Source organism: Brachycentrus maculatus, unplaced genomic scaffold (genome assembly GCF_059751285.1).
Source record: "Brachycentrus maculatus isolate JH-2025_06_01 unplaced genomic scaffold, ASM5975128v1 h1tg000419l, whole genome shotgun sequence".
In the NCBI taxonomy this organism is placed as follows: Eukaryota; Metazoa; Arthropoda; class Insecta; order Trichoptera; family Brachycentridae; genus Brachycentrus; species Brachycentrus maculatus.
Window position 1 is genome coordinate 41,506 of NW_028281167.1, and position 15,978 is coordinate 57,483.

Consider the following 15,978-nt stretch of genomic DNA (forward strand, 5'->3'; position numbering starts at 1 on the left):
TGTGCCAAGAAGGCCTTTCTGCAGTGACAGCAACCAAAACAAATTAACGGAATAATCTAAACATTGCCTCCTATTACCCCAGATGGAACCATCTAGTTGAAAAGCAACAAGCTCAGGGGTTTCATTCATTTAGCGTTCCGTTCTTAAAATTTTAAATCATTTAATTTTTTTTTGAATAACCTAACGTCCAAGTGACTCTGAAATCTAGCTATGGCTTATGCAACACAGTTTATCATGTCCCTACTCAGGCTTTAACTTTATAAGTTTCATAGCCCATGCCTACTTGTGAGTGGATTTACTCTTTATGTTTAAAGTTACTATAATTTCATGTGATTCATGAGTGAAAATTCAAGGCAAAAACACTCGCTAAATCACTCAAAATTTATCTTGGTAATTTATAACTGTTTTGAAGGCATGTTCAATAAAACAAAATTAAAATAATATAATAATTAAAGAAAACACTTCGTTTTTTACCACTTGAGTTTATTATAGACTACATTATATTTTATATTTTAGTTATTATACAGACCTGAATGATGGAAGTTTAACTTCTGAAACATGTAGTCTATAATAAAACTCAAGTGGTAAAAAACGAAGTGTTTTCTTTAATTATTGTAACATGTCTTACCACAAAGTTAATGCCGAAACACTAAATAAAATAAAATAATATAATTTAATCAGAACAATTTTAAAAATATAAAGTCAAATGCTACCCGATCCGCGGAAGTAAAAAGGTTCGGGACCACTGATCTAATGAACGTAATGTACCTACCTATCGATAGACACTACTAAATATATTCGGTTTATGCGTAAAGCATCAAATGAAAAACTGTAAGCTGATTATATTTTTCGTTTCAAATGTGATAACAAATGAAGGTGATAAAAAACGGCCTTGTACTTAGACCATTTCAAGTAACATATTTGTGGTAGATCGCGAGGGTATTAATTTGCGCAAATTTACAAAGAAAAGTGAACTATCGCTAGGAATAATTTTCTAAAAAAAAACATTTCAAAGGTTGATTACCACAAAAAGCAAATTTCATTACGATTCTGTAGCTGTCAGGCAGGCAATTTAAATAATCTTATACCGTTTAATATATGGTTTTAAATAAGGGAGCTAAAAGTGTCTGTTGTATAATATAACATAACTGTATTGGGTTGATGTCCCGTGGTTAGTGTCGCGGACTCTCGAGTAGAGTTTTTCGGTTCGAACCCACTCTACCACAATTTGATACCTTTTTCTAATAATGAGCCGCTTAGGCTTACAGAACTAGTATGAAATAGAAATATTTGTGTAAATTATTCAAAAAAAAAAACACAAATATTTCCCTTTTAAAAAATGATAAAAATGATAATTATTTAAGTACGCAAAAATGTGACGAAAAACTTTAAATTATACCAATTTTATAAACTTAACACAATCCAACAATCATTTACAGAAAAAAATACTAAGCTACGTTTCAGGGACACGCCAAATCATTTTAAAAGAATAATTTTATAATTAATTCAGAAGTCATTTAGTGGTAGTTTCTATCCATTTTTTAAATTTAATTTTTAGTTTTACTAGTAGTTCCATTAACTCTCCATTCATTTCACATTTTAAACTGTACAAGGTTAATAAACAGTGGTATTTATAGTATGAAAATCAAATTAAAAATTAAATAATTATGTCTTAAGTAACGAATTTAAAAAAATATCCTTATTTCAATTTTCAAAAGAGAATTTTTAAATTAGCGTTTTTCATTATTTTTTAGGATATGAAATAAAAACATTTAGATACTGTTGTGTCGTACTGCTTTATTTGATAAATAACAGATTTTTTTGCATAAATAATTTAAAAACATAATAAAATATTTTTTTTGGCAACCTGGGTTTTTCGGGAGAATCACTATCGTGGTTGTACCGGGGTTCACGCGGTTCATGACTGGTGGTTCATGGTTCATCTCGCAGAAGAATCAAATGCCCTTGGCAGGTGTGTGTTGAATTGTTGCATATAAAGATATTTTATAGAATTTTATTATGTCGTACATTTTAGCAATAGAATAAATTCGTCTACGAACAAATCAAACATTCCAATAAACTTGCTTGGTAATTCAAAGTCTCAAAAAGCAAAATGTCACAAATTGTTTAATCACCAATAGATAACAGTATGGATAGATCTTTCTAGAACTTTAATAGTAATTTTTCCTTTTCGATTTTCTTGAATCATAACCGTTCTTTCCGAATTGGTCCTGGAAAATTAATAGTTTAATATATTAGTATCTTGCTACTACAGGATTTAAACGACGATGTTAAAATTGCATTGATCCTATGCGTGTGCTATTGAGAGTGGGATTGGACCACAACTACAAGAGTGGACACTTGACAAAGCGGTCATCTATATTTCATTTAAATTTTTCATCCGCATTACAGCGATGCCAATTACGATACGAATTCATACACAAAACAAGAGTTTTTTTTGTCAACTTGATGTATGATTGATGATTCTAATCCTACATACCATATCGTTAAACACAGAATTGGAATTTATTTGAAATGATAGAGAGAACGGAAAAAAAGAGCTCAGAGTGAAGTACATAATAGCTGTAAGGGAATGAAAATGCAGGAAGAAAAGAAAGTACCACTTTTGATGGGAAGAAAATAGCAGCAAAGCTAGGATATCGTGCTTTTACAAACTTGTGTAAATTGGACAAGCTACAAATAATGTATATGAGTTCCTAAAGCATTACAAAAATAAACCTAAACTTAAATTTTCCATTTAAATGCAGAATACGTTTAAAAGTACTCACGGATTGTAAAATACAACTGTGATTCCATTATCCGGTCTCAAAAAAGCCACGTGATTGACAGATCCAACCTTATTCTCCGAGTGTACTCTTCTGGATCCTCTCGGTATGAACTTACTGAAATGGCCGAGGGCATAGAACGAGGGTTGCTTCAAGAACTCGTCGTCTTCACCCATTGTTACGATTGGTGAACCAATTTGGTATTTGTCGGTCCACGTTGGTCCGCCATTTTTATCTAGAGCCATATTCCAGTCTATCCATCCCACATACCAGTGATTGAGATTCTATATAAAAACAAATTATAAGAAATATATTTTACAACTTGCATTATTTTATTTTATAGTACTAGAAAAAAGATATAATAATATAGAAAAAATGAGAGATGAACTCAACTGGTTACATATAAAAAAATAACTAAAAACAAAAATTTAATATACCGATCTTTAAATATATAATTTTAAACGATAAAATACCCAAATATTTTAAGAATAAATAAGTGTTAAACAAAAAAAATCATGAACACATTACTAGAAATAAAGATAAAATCAGACTGCCATTGTTGAGAGAAACCGAGTCACAAAATTGTTTGATGTATAAGGGTTTGAAAATATATGACGAGATGCCTGAATGTATGAAGAATGAAAGAATTTACAAAAAATGTTTTGTTAAGTGTAAGAAGATGGAAATATGCGTGGGTTGTCTGAAAAGTTTCTGACCTAACAATGATCCAAGTGTTTTTTTCATCAAATTTATTTTTATTTTTCTACATAAACACCTTTTACATATCGCTCACTCCTTTCAAGAACGTCATAAATCAAAAATCGACAATATTAAGTTGTGCATACTTTCGGAATGCCCAGAAAATGTACTATATCCCAGCAAACTCGGCATATTTTAAACTTAATATTTACCCGATACAGGGCAGAAAGTATTGTTTTTGTATTTTGAAGAAAAGGTATTGTTTAACTATTTTTTGAAATATACTAAATATTTTTCAAATGGAGAAAAAACCTTCAGGTTTTACCTAAAAAGATCTGTTGCACAGTAAAAAGTTCAATAAGTGGCTTGATATTTATGTTTAATACATTGTATTATATTTTTAAACTTTAAAAACGTTCTCCTGAAAAATCAAGTATTTTGATTTATGACGTTCTTGAAAGGAGTGGGCGATATATACCTTTCTCCCAGCGATGCTCACATCTCTTCAACCCGTCCAAATAGTAATTGGCGTCTTTCCCTACAAAATAGTCATTTTCGAAGGTGATGGCCTCCTTATTCGATGAAAATCTCTGTCCTCCGAGCGTAAATTTTAGCTTAGAGAACAAAAAAAAGTCGCTAGGGGCTAGATCTGGTGAGTAAGGAGGGTGGTCAAGTAATTCAACCCGTAATTCATGATTTTTTGCCATAGCAAGCAAGGTGTTAAAACGCGTATTTTCTTAATGAAACATAATTTTTTTCTTCTGCAAATGTGGCGGTTTTTCCGTAATTTCTGTATTCAACTTATCGAGTAATGATGCGTAGTATGCTCCTGTAATAGTTTTTTTTTAATCCTTTTTCTAGGTAATCTATGAAAATAACTCCTTGACTATCCCAAAAAACAGTCGCCATCAGTTTCCCAGCCGAAGGAACAGTTTTTGCTTTTTTTGGGGCCGATTCCCGATTCTTTTTTTATTCAAAATTATAATGTAAACGTACCTCCAAAATTCCGGTCATATATAATTCTGCTCTAGACCACGAACCTAATGCAGACTTATCCTTTGATCCGAAAAAGTCTAAAATCATTAAAAAAAACAATTTAAATTATATTATTCTTTGATATCTCAGCATAGGCGAAGAAGAATATGGAAGTCCGAGAATTTACGGGGCTTACGACCGTCGTAGGCTGGTTTAATTAATCACTTTACACACGTGTAACATTCACCAATTCTATCCATGATTGACGACCATACTTTAAAAATTCTAGATATATTGACACTAACCTTTACCTTTACTTAGGTAACATTTAGCATTCTTCTCATGGTTAACAATCACACAACTCAAATTTTCTAAGTTATACATATATGATAAATCTCATGTCGTTCTATAGTTGCGTTCACAACAGCCATCTTTGATTGGATTTAGAAAGCTTTAAAAAGTAGTTAACATAAAACGTAAAATAACTTTAAAGCAGAGAAATCCAGCATTTGGACACACTCTAAATATTGTGAATTCATAATCCTAATATTGTAACTAAACATCACATACGCCAATTATCTTACAATGGTATATTTATGTATACGGGTGTCCTATAATCCTACGTATTCCTTTTAAGAGGTTTTAAGCCAGCTTATAACTCACCAAAAAATGAAAATATGACCTCAGTTAAAGTGCCTTTGTTTTCCAGATAATTCAACTCTTATTAATTTTCCAAAAATAAATTTTTACATCGGGATTCCTAATAAATGAAATGATTATAAAATCAGCTTCTTTTGCATTAAAAAAGCAACATCTTTTTTTTTTAAAGTAAAATTAAGTAAATGTTATACTGTTTTTTAAATGAAAAAAAAATTAACAAACTTTCAAAATAACTTGCCAGGTTATCGTCATATTTTTTTTTCAGGGTGAAGAATCAAAGTCACCTAAAGATTTATTTTAAAATCATTGACTGGGCATTAATATTTTACCTTGCCAAGGCAAGCCAGTATTAGTTATATTTTGGACTGTGATCAATAGAATACTTATTCAGTATTATGAAACAAAAATTAGAATCCTAAAGTATAAAAAAAATTGAAAAAGTTGCACTCAAAAAACTAATATAGGGCGTAGAAATGTTCGGGAAATTCATAAAAGTAGAAATATCTGGAAAACTAAGGCACTTTTACTAAGGTCAAATTTTTATTTTTCGGTGAGAAACCCTTTAAAAGAAAGGATTATGGGATTAACGTAGGATTATGGGACACCCTGTATAATACTTATACGTTAGACACTAATTTGATCCTCAATAAAATAAAAATTGCTGGATTGTATAATGAATGGAAAAATACTGATTATGAAATTTTTTCTTTACCAACGCATGACTCAGTTTGAATGAAATATTTTTCAGGAAATCTCTTATGGATATCCTCTATAACTGAAGGTCCGATAAAGAAATCTGCATACCAATGTATCGCAATGCCATCCACGTATTGCATTGCGTCTTCATTTGCCGCCATCTTAAAAAAGGATATTTTTTAAGTAATTAATTAGATTTTAAATTGATTTGATGGTGTGTGATTAAATGGTTAATATTTTTTTATTGAAAGCATAAAAATATGATTTTTTTGGCGAACTCAAACACATTTTAGAGAGTAAAGAGATTCTGATTTGTCTTAAAAGAAAAACGTATGAATACTGAATACTGCTGGTGAATACTTTTGCACTAGAGACCATGGCTCTGAAAAGAAACACAGAAAAGCTCAAATGCACACAGTGATCCATGTAATGATCCATGCTTGGTATAAACCTAAGGTATAAAGTAAGAAATGAAGAAATCAGGAATATAACCAAGATAGCGGACATCATAGATCGCGTGGCAAGATTCAAGTAGCAATGGACGAGATATGTTGCAAAACAGGACCTCATAAGATGAACTCCTAAAATTTTGATATAGAGACCTTGGAAGGATAAAAGAGGCGTCGGGAGATCTAAAATAAGATGGCCCCATGACATAACCGCTATGGAGGGTAGAAACTGGCTGCAAACAGACCGAAAAAAATGGAAGGATATGGAAAAGTCCTAAATCCAGCAGTGGAGGACAGAAAGCTAAAGAAAAAGAAGAAGAAGAAGTGAGCATAAAAAGCTCAATAAAATTTCTTACTTTTGTAATATTAAAATGAAAACATCAGATATAAAGGAATGAACGGTCTTCATATCAAATTTTAAACACACCCTATCAGAATTCTCACAATTAAGGTGTATTATATGGTTTGTTAGGTAAAACTTCTATATTCTGTAATGATTCGCCTTACTTATGTATGTAGTTTTTTTTTTATTAAAAGCAACTACATACAATTTGATAGCTACAATCAGGATATATTTGAAGTATATGCTGTCATGTTGTTCCTAGTTCCATCCCGTCTTTGAAGGTTGGTAGGGTCAACTCTCCTCGCCTTCAGGTTGTAAATACTTCTATCATGGATAACGTCATATAGGCCATGTTTTCAAATCATTTTGTCTTTCTGCAGCATCCATGAATTTTTTCGTCTTCCTCTAGATGTCTTTCGAGTTATATCCATGACAATTTAAAGTATGTAATGTAATATAATTTAATGTACACATTTACCAAATTTAAGTACCAAGGAATCATATATCTGGAATCATCTATTGCCAATATTTGTACATTGGAAAATTCTTTGTGTTTCTTGATTGATGGTCCCAAATTTTCTGCCACCCATTTTCCCTGAAAGCAGATGACTAATGTTTTACTTTATGTAAATAGTTTTATGTTTTAAGTAAAATTATTTTATAATAACTACACTAACATGTTCGCCGGGAAACCATCCTAAGGAATTTATTTTTACAACTAATCCTGCCGATGGTTCATTTCCAGTACTGATAGCCCAAATATTTATACCATTTTTTTTATATTCTTCGATGAACCTATAAATCAGAGATTCTATTATCAAGACAGAGCCAAATAATTTTTCATCAAATGTGAAGTATATGTGTGACCAAAAAGGTTGTATATTAGGGCAGTGTTCTACAATCTTTTTTTACTCAAGGTAAAAGAAATTTCAGAGGTGGATTTTTATCATATTATGGTAACCTATTTAACACCTTATATTTAATACGAAATGTGAGCCTACTTAACTGAGCACAGAAAATCAAAATTTGGAGCAATTGTGCTACTTTCACAAAACTAGACTTTTTTTGCGGCACACCAACTAATCAATGTATTAGGGTAACTGATGGAAAATTGTATCAAAAATTGTACCCACATGTGAGTTTCTGAGACCATTGCAGATAATCTGGTTTCTAAAATGAATGCAATATGAATTTTCAATAATGTGTAGAATGGTGAACGTTACACAATTCTATAAAGTGATTGCTTAAGCCAGCCAAATTGTACGCCAGGTTCTAAGCTCTGGGATTCTCAGACATCCATATAAATTACCTCTTATTTGAAGAGGAACATTAGGTGTTTCATATCAAGTTAAGACATCTATAATATTGACACCGTAGCTAGAAAAAACGCGCTTAGAGTATCAGAAATGAATAATTTAAGAAGTATATCGGGCAAGGATCTACGAGGCAGAATAAGGAATGTCAGGATAAGGGAAATATGCTAGATCGAAGATGTCGTTAGGTGGAGAAGGCAACAAAGAAGACAATGGTATGTGCATGTGAGGAGAATGGAACCATCCAGACTCCCCCACATTGCATTGTAAGGCCAACCTCAAAGTTTCCAAGCAGACGACTCCCAAGCAGACCACCAAAGAGATGGATCGACATCGCAGGAGGCTAAATCTCTCTTATAAACAGGCCACAATGCCTACATCAAGCAGAAGAAGAAGAAGATCCGTAGTATGAATAATGCAGTGTCTGATGAAATAAAATAACATTAATATAGATATTTAATTACTTGACATGATAGTTGGCATACGATTGGTAATACTTCTTAATCAGCAAGGAACGACCAATGAGTTCCCCATTAGTTTTCATCCAACCCGGTGGAGACCAAACTGAAGCCAATAAAAGTATTTCATCCGTAGCCATTTCTTGAGCTTGTTGAATTAGTGGAATCTAAAATAAATTAATTAATGTAATAATATATGATGTTACAAGAAATTACCATATATTTTCAAATTTTTCATTCACAAATTGCTCACAAGAAGAACTTATCATTTGATTTTTATCTTTTTATTCAATTTTTCAAAACCAAAACTCACTTTGTAATCGAAATCTTCGTAAGAGAGAGAAAAATTGGATAGTGTCATATCATCAGCTGGTAGCTCGTTATAGGCATATCCACGTGTTGAGAAATCAACTCCACCAATAGGTACTCTTCCCATATTGTACTCCAATCCTACATCACTGAAGTGAGATCTGAAACGGAATATTAGTTAAACTTAGTTGAGATTTTTTAAATAACCTTAGAGTATCGTTTTATTTTGGTTTGACAAACGCTCACGGAGCAACATAGGTCCGCACGAGATGGAGAAAGATCGTCTGCTTTTGAGCCGCGACTTATGACTGGGAATAGGCGTTACCACATTTTATCAGGAAACGTTGTTTTAAAATGAAAAAAACGTTTAAAAATTGAGAAGTACTTTATTTTTTATTATAATAAATTATAAAGTACTTTTTTCGTCCGCCTCCGTAGTGTAATGGTCAGCACGCCCGGCTACCGTTCTGGAGGTCCCGGGTTCGATTCCCAGGGGGGTCAAATACAAAAAGTGATTTTTTCACTCAAGTATTTATTTCATATTACGCTGGAGTGGTACCTGAAGCGGAAAGCTGGTCAGCTTTCCTTCGTATGTTAATGATCAAGATAACACTGCGTTTATATGATGCAGTGCCCTATGCACCATTGGGGTGCGGATAAGGGTTTGAATTTTTAAATTATTTTGAATGAAAGTAATTTTATTTTTATTTTATTTAAGCTTCAGAAAATAAATAAGTACATTGGCGGGCTTATTGCTAAAAACCAATATCTTCCGACCAACCAAAAGCAGACTATTGATATTGATCAAAATGTTTGAAACCATATATAGCTGTTTGCAATCAGAGGGTAGATAGTACTTGAACATTTAAAAAAACATACATTACAAATTAACGTATAAAAAAAAAATTACAAAAGATGATAATAAGCAGGGAAAGGAAAAATGGAGTCTAAGGAAAGGTGGAGGGAAAAACTAAGGGAGGAGGTTTGATGGACAGTTAGGATTCTAATGATAAATAGTAATTAACGTCTATCTTTTGGTGGATTTGTTCGTAATTTACCTGACAAAATTTTCCTGCGTCGGTTTACTCAAGGTGCGCAAATTAAAACCCAATGCATCATTAATAGCAGCACCGAAACCTTTAATAGTCTGGTAGGTAATATTCCTGTTGATTTCTATCACGTCAGATCCTGAAATAACCAACATTCCTATTAAATCACATCTTAGTATAGTATTTTTGTCCGCCTCCGTAGTGTAATGGTCAGCACGCTTGGCTACCGTTCCGGAGGTCACGGGTTCGATTCTTAAGGGGGGTAAAATAAATATAAGTGATTTTTTCACTGTCATATTTATTCAATATTACCCTGGACTGGTACCTGAAGCGGAGGGCTGATCACCTTTCCTTCATGTGTAAACGATCAAGATAACACTGCGTTTATATGACGCAGTGCCCTATGCACCATTGGGGTGCAGATAAGGGTTTTATTATTATTATTATTATTAGTATAGTTTAAGCATTAAGACCACCTTCTTATTAGATAACAGTAAGCCACCAAATAAAAATGAATCGAACCCGGGACCTCCAAAAAGATGGCCGAGCGAGTTGACAACTAAACTACGGAGGCAGATAAAACATTCAATATATATCTTTCGAATGGATAAAATATACTCACTTCGTTGAAAAAGGTTGTATAATGAATTCGAAAAAAAACTTGAATTTTTAATGGGTTCCATAAACCCGGAAGACTTGTGAAAACGGAGATTTTTCTGAAAAAACATAAGATAAAGAATACAATACAAATATTTTAAAAAATTTAAACTATTCCTGGTTTAAGCGTAACTTAATATTAATAAAATAATAACTTAAATATATTATTTATTGATTGGGCATTAACGTTGTGGAATGACATGATTATTTTAATTAAATTAAACACTTGAATAATCCACTGAATTGAGTTTTATTTTTATTTACGACTAGTTTCGAAAACGACAATTGTTTTCATCTTCTGGTACAAATTAAAACAATTTGATTAATTAAGTTTTAATTTGTACCAGAAAATGAAAACAATTGTCGTTTTCGAAACTAGTCGTAAATAAAAATAAAACTCAATTCAGTGGATTATTCAAGTGTTTAATTTAATTCAAATAATAACTTAATATATAATAATAACTTTACTGGAGACGAAAATAACATTATTCAACAATACTTAAACTATGCTTAGTTGTAGATCAACGTATTTAAAACACTCTCCTTATCATCCATTGTTTACTTTTGTGCAATACCACTTTTATGAAATTTTGAAACTTTTATTACCATATCACAAAGTTATCAATGCTTTTCATATACTAAATAACTTTTCCATTCTTAAAAAGCATTCTTTGGATTTTTTAAGAAAAGAAGTTTTACCCGCATCCAATGATACATTGAGAGCTACATCGTACAGGAGCAGTGTTATCTTGATCGTTATATACATAAAGGTCAGTAGATGAGCCATGCGCTACAGGTACCAGTCCAGGGTAGTACCAAACAATTGTTGGAATGACATTAATTTATTGCTTTCCTTTATTTTTACTGGACACACAATCAATAGAAAGAGTACAAAATAAATTTTTAAGTGTGTTAAATTCAAAATAAATTCACCATTGTTTGCATTACAATCAATTTCAACGTTGAGTGATAGGAGAAAGCTATTTGATCTAATTAACTTATACAAAACTTTGTCTAATATTTTAGACTATCCGTTGTTATTGCCTCCGTAGTGTAATAGTCAGCACGCTCGGCTACCGTACTGGAGGTCCCGGGTTCGATTCTCAGGGGTGTCAAATAAATATAAATGATTTTTTCACTCTTATATTTCTTCAATATTACCTTGGACTGGTACCTGAAGCGGAGGGCTGATATGTGTAAACGATCAAGATAACACTGCGTTAATATGACACAGTGCCCTATGCACCATTGGGGTGCGGATAGGGGCTTTATTATTATTATTATATATTTCATATATTTTATATTAATATATACGATTAAAAAAAATTATGGTTTGTAATGTATATATTAATTGAAATAAATCAATTGAAATGAATTGAATTGAATACACTACAGAGGTGGACAGGTTAACTTTAAAAAGTATAATATAAATATCAAGAGAATGAAAATTGCCTTTCCTCTACCTTACTCTTTTTGTAACAGATATCAAAAGTAAGGTAGAGGAAAAGCAATTGAGATGGTATGAACATATAGGATGCAGAGAACCTGAGCATATTATGAACCAATCGATCGCCATGGATCTTCCTCGAAATACATCTATAGGAAGACCAAAAAATTCATGGATGCTACAAAGAGATAACACGATTAGATGCAGATGAGGCGATATGGTTACATAACTGTTCTACTCTCTCTTCTTGACGATTGAGAGAGATCGTCTTCTGACTGATCTCTAATCATAACTGTGAGATGGAAGATTGTAAAAGTACTCACTTGGTTTGACGTATAATGCATGTAAGAACCCGGAGGCAGTGGAACAACTTTAGCTATTTCATCACAGTAGTTGGCATTACAGACACACACGAAGGAACTATGATTATACTTTCTTTGTAGGCAGGGTTTATCTTGTCCTGTAAACGTAATCAAAGCACTTCTGAAACAATTTATTTTATATTTTTAACTTACTTTATATATTTACAAAAATATTACATTTCGATTCATTTGCTAGACGTTTCAACTTACATTATTACATCGATTAATACTTTGTAGTTCCGCTGCGCCAACAAAGGCTGTAGGCTCTCGTGCTTGGGGAGGGACTTTCACTCAATGTTTATTGTTTATATTTTCTTTGACCAGGACAATCCCTGTTTTCAGACAAAATCCCAGTGTCCCGACTGGTTTAATTCACGTCCCGGTAAAAGTAAGGTAAATTTGACAAAGATTTAAAAAAAAGTCTAAAAGTAATTAACCGTGAAGGATAATTAAGAATTAATACTTTGTCATTTATTTCACTGTAAGTACTGTACGCTGAGGGCATTCCGGTGTCTCGGTTGAACGTTTCAGAAATCTGGTAAGCCTATTCATACTTATAAATGACATAATTGTTTTATTTTTCAGTGTATTTTTTTAATCTTCTCATTTTCATATTATTACTAAGCTAATACATAATTATTATTTTTTGTTTATTAAAAGCATTGATAACTTTGTGGTATGGTAATATAACACTCTCCTTATTATTCATCGTTCTCTTTGCGTTAAAGTGGCATTGCACATAATTTTTTTTCGTTTGTTTTTAAATCTAAAACAACAGCGAAACAAGATAGCTGAGTTCTGTTTTAGATATAGAGAAACGTGTGTAATGTACAGTATACCAAACATATTTATATATATCGATGGAAGTATGTTTTCTAGGGATGGGAAGATTGATAAAAATATAGAAAGGAGAATGAATAGTGCGCTGAATTCAGTTATAGAAAATAAAAACCAATCACCGAAAACCAAACTGGCAGTACACAACGGAGTCCTGGTTCCAACCCCTAATGTATGGAAGTGAAGCATGAAGTTGGCCAAAGTGAGACAAGAATCATGTCTTATTGTTTTTTTAAATACATACCCATACAAAATTTGTTGAGGCATGTGAAAGTGATTATTATATTTAATATCACAAAATATTTATGTTTATAATTCGTCATTTTAGGTTAAGAATTCAACAAGACACGCTCACTTATCAACTGAAACAAAACAAAGTATTAAAATCTACCACGCCAGATGTTCAGCTCCTTGGTTCAGCTCTAAGTAATTGTTTCATAATGAGGTGTAAACTGTCCTATTCACAGATACTATATAATGCATAGGTCGCCAACCCCCGGTTCGCGGATCAAATGAAACGCCCTAGGCCCCGCTAGATGCATGATCACCTGTCTTTCCTTTTAAAAGAGTTCGAGAACTACTTCCCAACCACAAAAACTCACGAACTTGTAAGAAATAGATCCGCGGCCCATTCATCTACAAACCAGGGGAATCTAGTGAGTCTGGACAAGAAGAAGATCAATGGATGGAGATTGTAAATGACAGCGACCTTAAAACTACACTTGAGACAACAGTTTCGCCAGCGCTCTGGATTAGAGTCATGGTGCATTACCATGAGATTTCCACTACGGATCTTAGATATCTCTTACCATTTCCGATATCCTCTCTGTGCTAAGAAGGCCTTTTTACTGTGACAGCAACCAAAACAAACCAACCGCATAATCTGGACACAAGCAACACACTTTGGATGTCATTGTCTTCTATCACCCCACGTGGAACCGTCTCGTCGCAATGAAACAAGCTCAGGGTTTTCATTCATTCTACATTCTAGTGAGTTCAAATTTTAAATCACTTTATATTAATCTCAGTAATTTATAACGGTTTTGAAGGCATGTTGAATAATTTTAAATTAAAATGATTTAATCAGAACAATTTAAAATGCATAAAGTCAAACGCTAACTAATCCGCAGAATTGAAAAGGTTGGGGACCACTGATCCAATGTGCATAATGTACCTACCTTTGGATAGACACTACTCCTTTTATTCGGTATATACGTAAAACATCAAATGAAAAACTGTAAGCTGATTATATTTTCCGTTTCAAATGTGATGGCAATTGAAGGCCATAAAAAACAGCCTTGTACTAAGGCCATTTCAAATTACATGTTTGTGGTACATCGTGAAGATATAAATTTGTTCAAATAAACAAACAAAAGTGGAACATAGAAATAATTTTCCAAAAAAAACATTTCAATGGTTGATTAACACAAAAAGCAAATTTCTTGAATGTTTTCCGCAGAAACTTTGTGGCACATTTGAAAAACATTATAATTTTTTTATAAATAGTTTTAAAATAACATTTAGGATTTTTACGGAGTGTGTGGAAGTTTTTGGTGAGAGTATTTTAATGTTTTTAATATTTTTAAATTTAAATTAACCCTGATGATTTACCAACCGGTTTTGACAAGGTTCTTGTCAAAACCGGTAGGTTAAATTGTATTAATAAAAAAGTGGTTAAAACTAAGTTATTTAATTTTATAAAGTTTACAAAACGAAAATTTCATTACGATTCTGACGCTGACTGACAGGCAGGCGATTTAAACTATCCTATTCCGTTTAATTTATGATTTTATATAAGGGAGCTACAAATATCTATTGTAAAACATAACATAATTTAAGTACGAAAAAAAATAAAGAAAAACATTCAATGATACCTTCTTCTTCCTCAGTTCAACAATCATTTACAGAAAAAAATACTAAGCTTTAATTCGAAGCTACGTTTCAGGGACATGCCGAATCATTTTAACGAATAATTTCATTAATTAGTTCTGTAGTTATTTAGTGGTAAGTTTCATAGATATTTTTAATTTGGGTTTTACTTGGTAAATACTACTTTTTCCATATTATTTTTTGACATCTCATCAAAGATGAAGACGAATATGGAAGCCTAGGTATTTAAGGGGCTCACGACAGTCATAGGCTGGTTTAAGTGATCAATTTACACACGTGCAACATTCACCAATTCTACCCATTATCGACAACACACTACTCAAATTCTCGGAAGTTCTATATATATATGAACCAATTTCGAATCGTTGTTCTTGAATCACTAGATCTCACTAGAGACATCTATTGGTGAGATGAGAAGAACCTTTATTATTGAGCAGAAACTCTTTTATTAGTATGTGAGATCCGAATCCTGGATTATCATCACATACATGAGAAACGCCAGAAAATATCATTTTCATTTTTACTATTTTAGCTTATAATTTGACCAGTTCATTTATTTACAACATTTTGAGTGTGTCCAAATACTTGTTAACAAATCTGGATTAACCAGATTAGAGATAACCCAGATTTGTGAACAAGTATTTGGATACACTTAAAATGTTATAACTACTATTTCCATAAACATACTATTCATTTTACCTTTTTTAACCATGCTAGGTTAATGAATAGTTCTATTTATCATGTGAAAATTAAATATTAATAAAAGAATGATGTCTTAAAAAACATATTTGAAAAATTATTACAATGATTAAAGAAAACACTTGTTTTTTACCACTTAAGTTTTATTATAGACTACATATTTCAGAAGTTAAACAAACATCATTCAGGTCTGTATAATAACTAAAAAATATAATATAATATAATATAATATAAACTAACTAACTTGACTAACCCCTTCCCCTTACTTTCCTCTCCTTATTTATAGAACAATTTTATATTATATTATATTTTTTAGTTATTATACAGACCTGAATGATGGAAGTTTAAC

General features: G+C 32.0%; 1 protein-coding gene across 2 annotated transcripts; it reads right to left on the bottom strand.

Moving 5' to 3' along the window:
* Positions 1-1,777: 1,777 nt before the first annotated feature.
* On the bottom strand, positions 1,778-13,468 carry LOC148302734 (lysosomal acid glucosylceramidase-like). 2 transcript variants are annotated; one of them, XM_088271071.1, is made up of 12 exons: positions 13,285-13,468; positions 12,165-12,301; positions 10,360-10,453; positions 9,747-9,876; positions 8,693-8,849; positions 8,386-8,546; positions 7,286-7,403; positions 7,087-7,203; positions 5,833-5,977; positions 4,482-4,558; positions 2,790-3,070; positions 1,778-2,231 (listed from the first exon to the last, which is right to left on the bottom strand). In XM_088271071.1, exons 1-12 carry the CDS (start codon positions 13,361-13,363, stop codon positions 2,132-2,134), a joined length of 1,596 nt encoding a protein of 531 aa, XP_088127197.1. In that variant the 5' UTR covers positions 13,364-13,468; the 3' UTR covers positions 1,778-2,131. The 2 variants fall into 2 exon arrangements, with proteins under 2 accessions (XP_088127197.1, XP_088127198.1); XM_088271072.1 differs by lacking the exons at positions 4,482-4,558; positions 5,833-5,977 and having other exon boundaries at positions 13,285-13,421.
* Between the last annotated feature and the right edge of the window lie 2,510 nt (positions 13,469-15,978).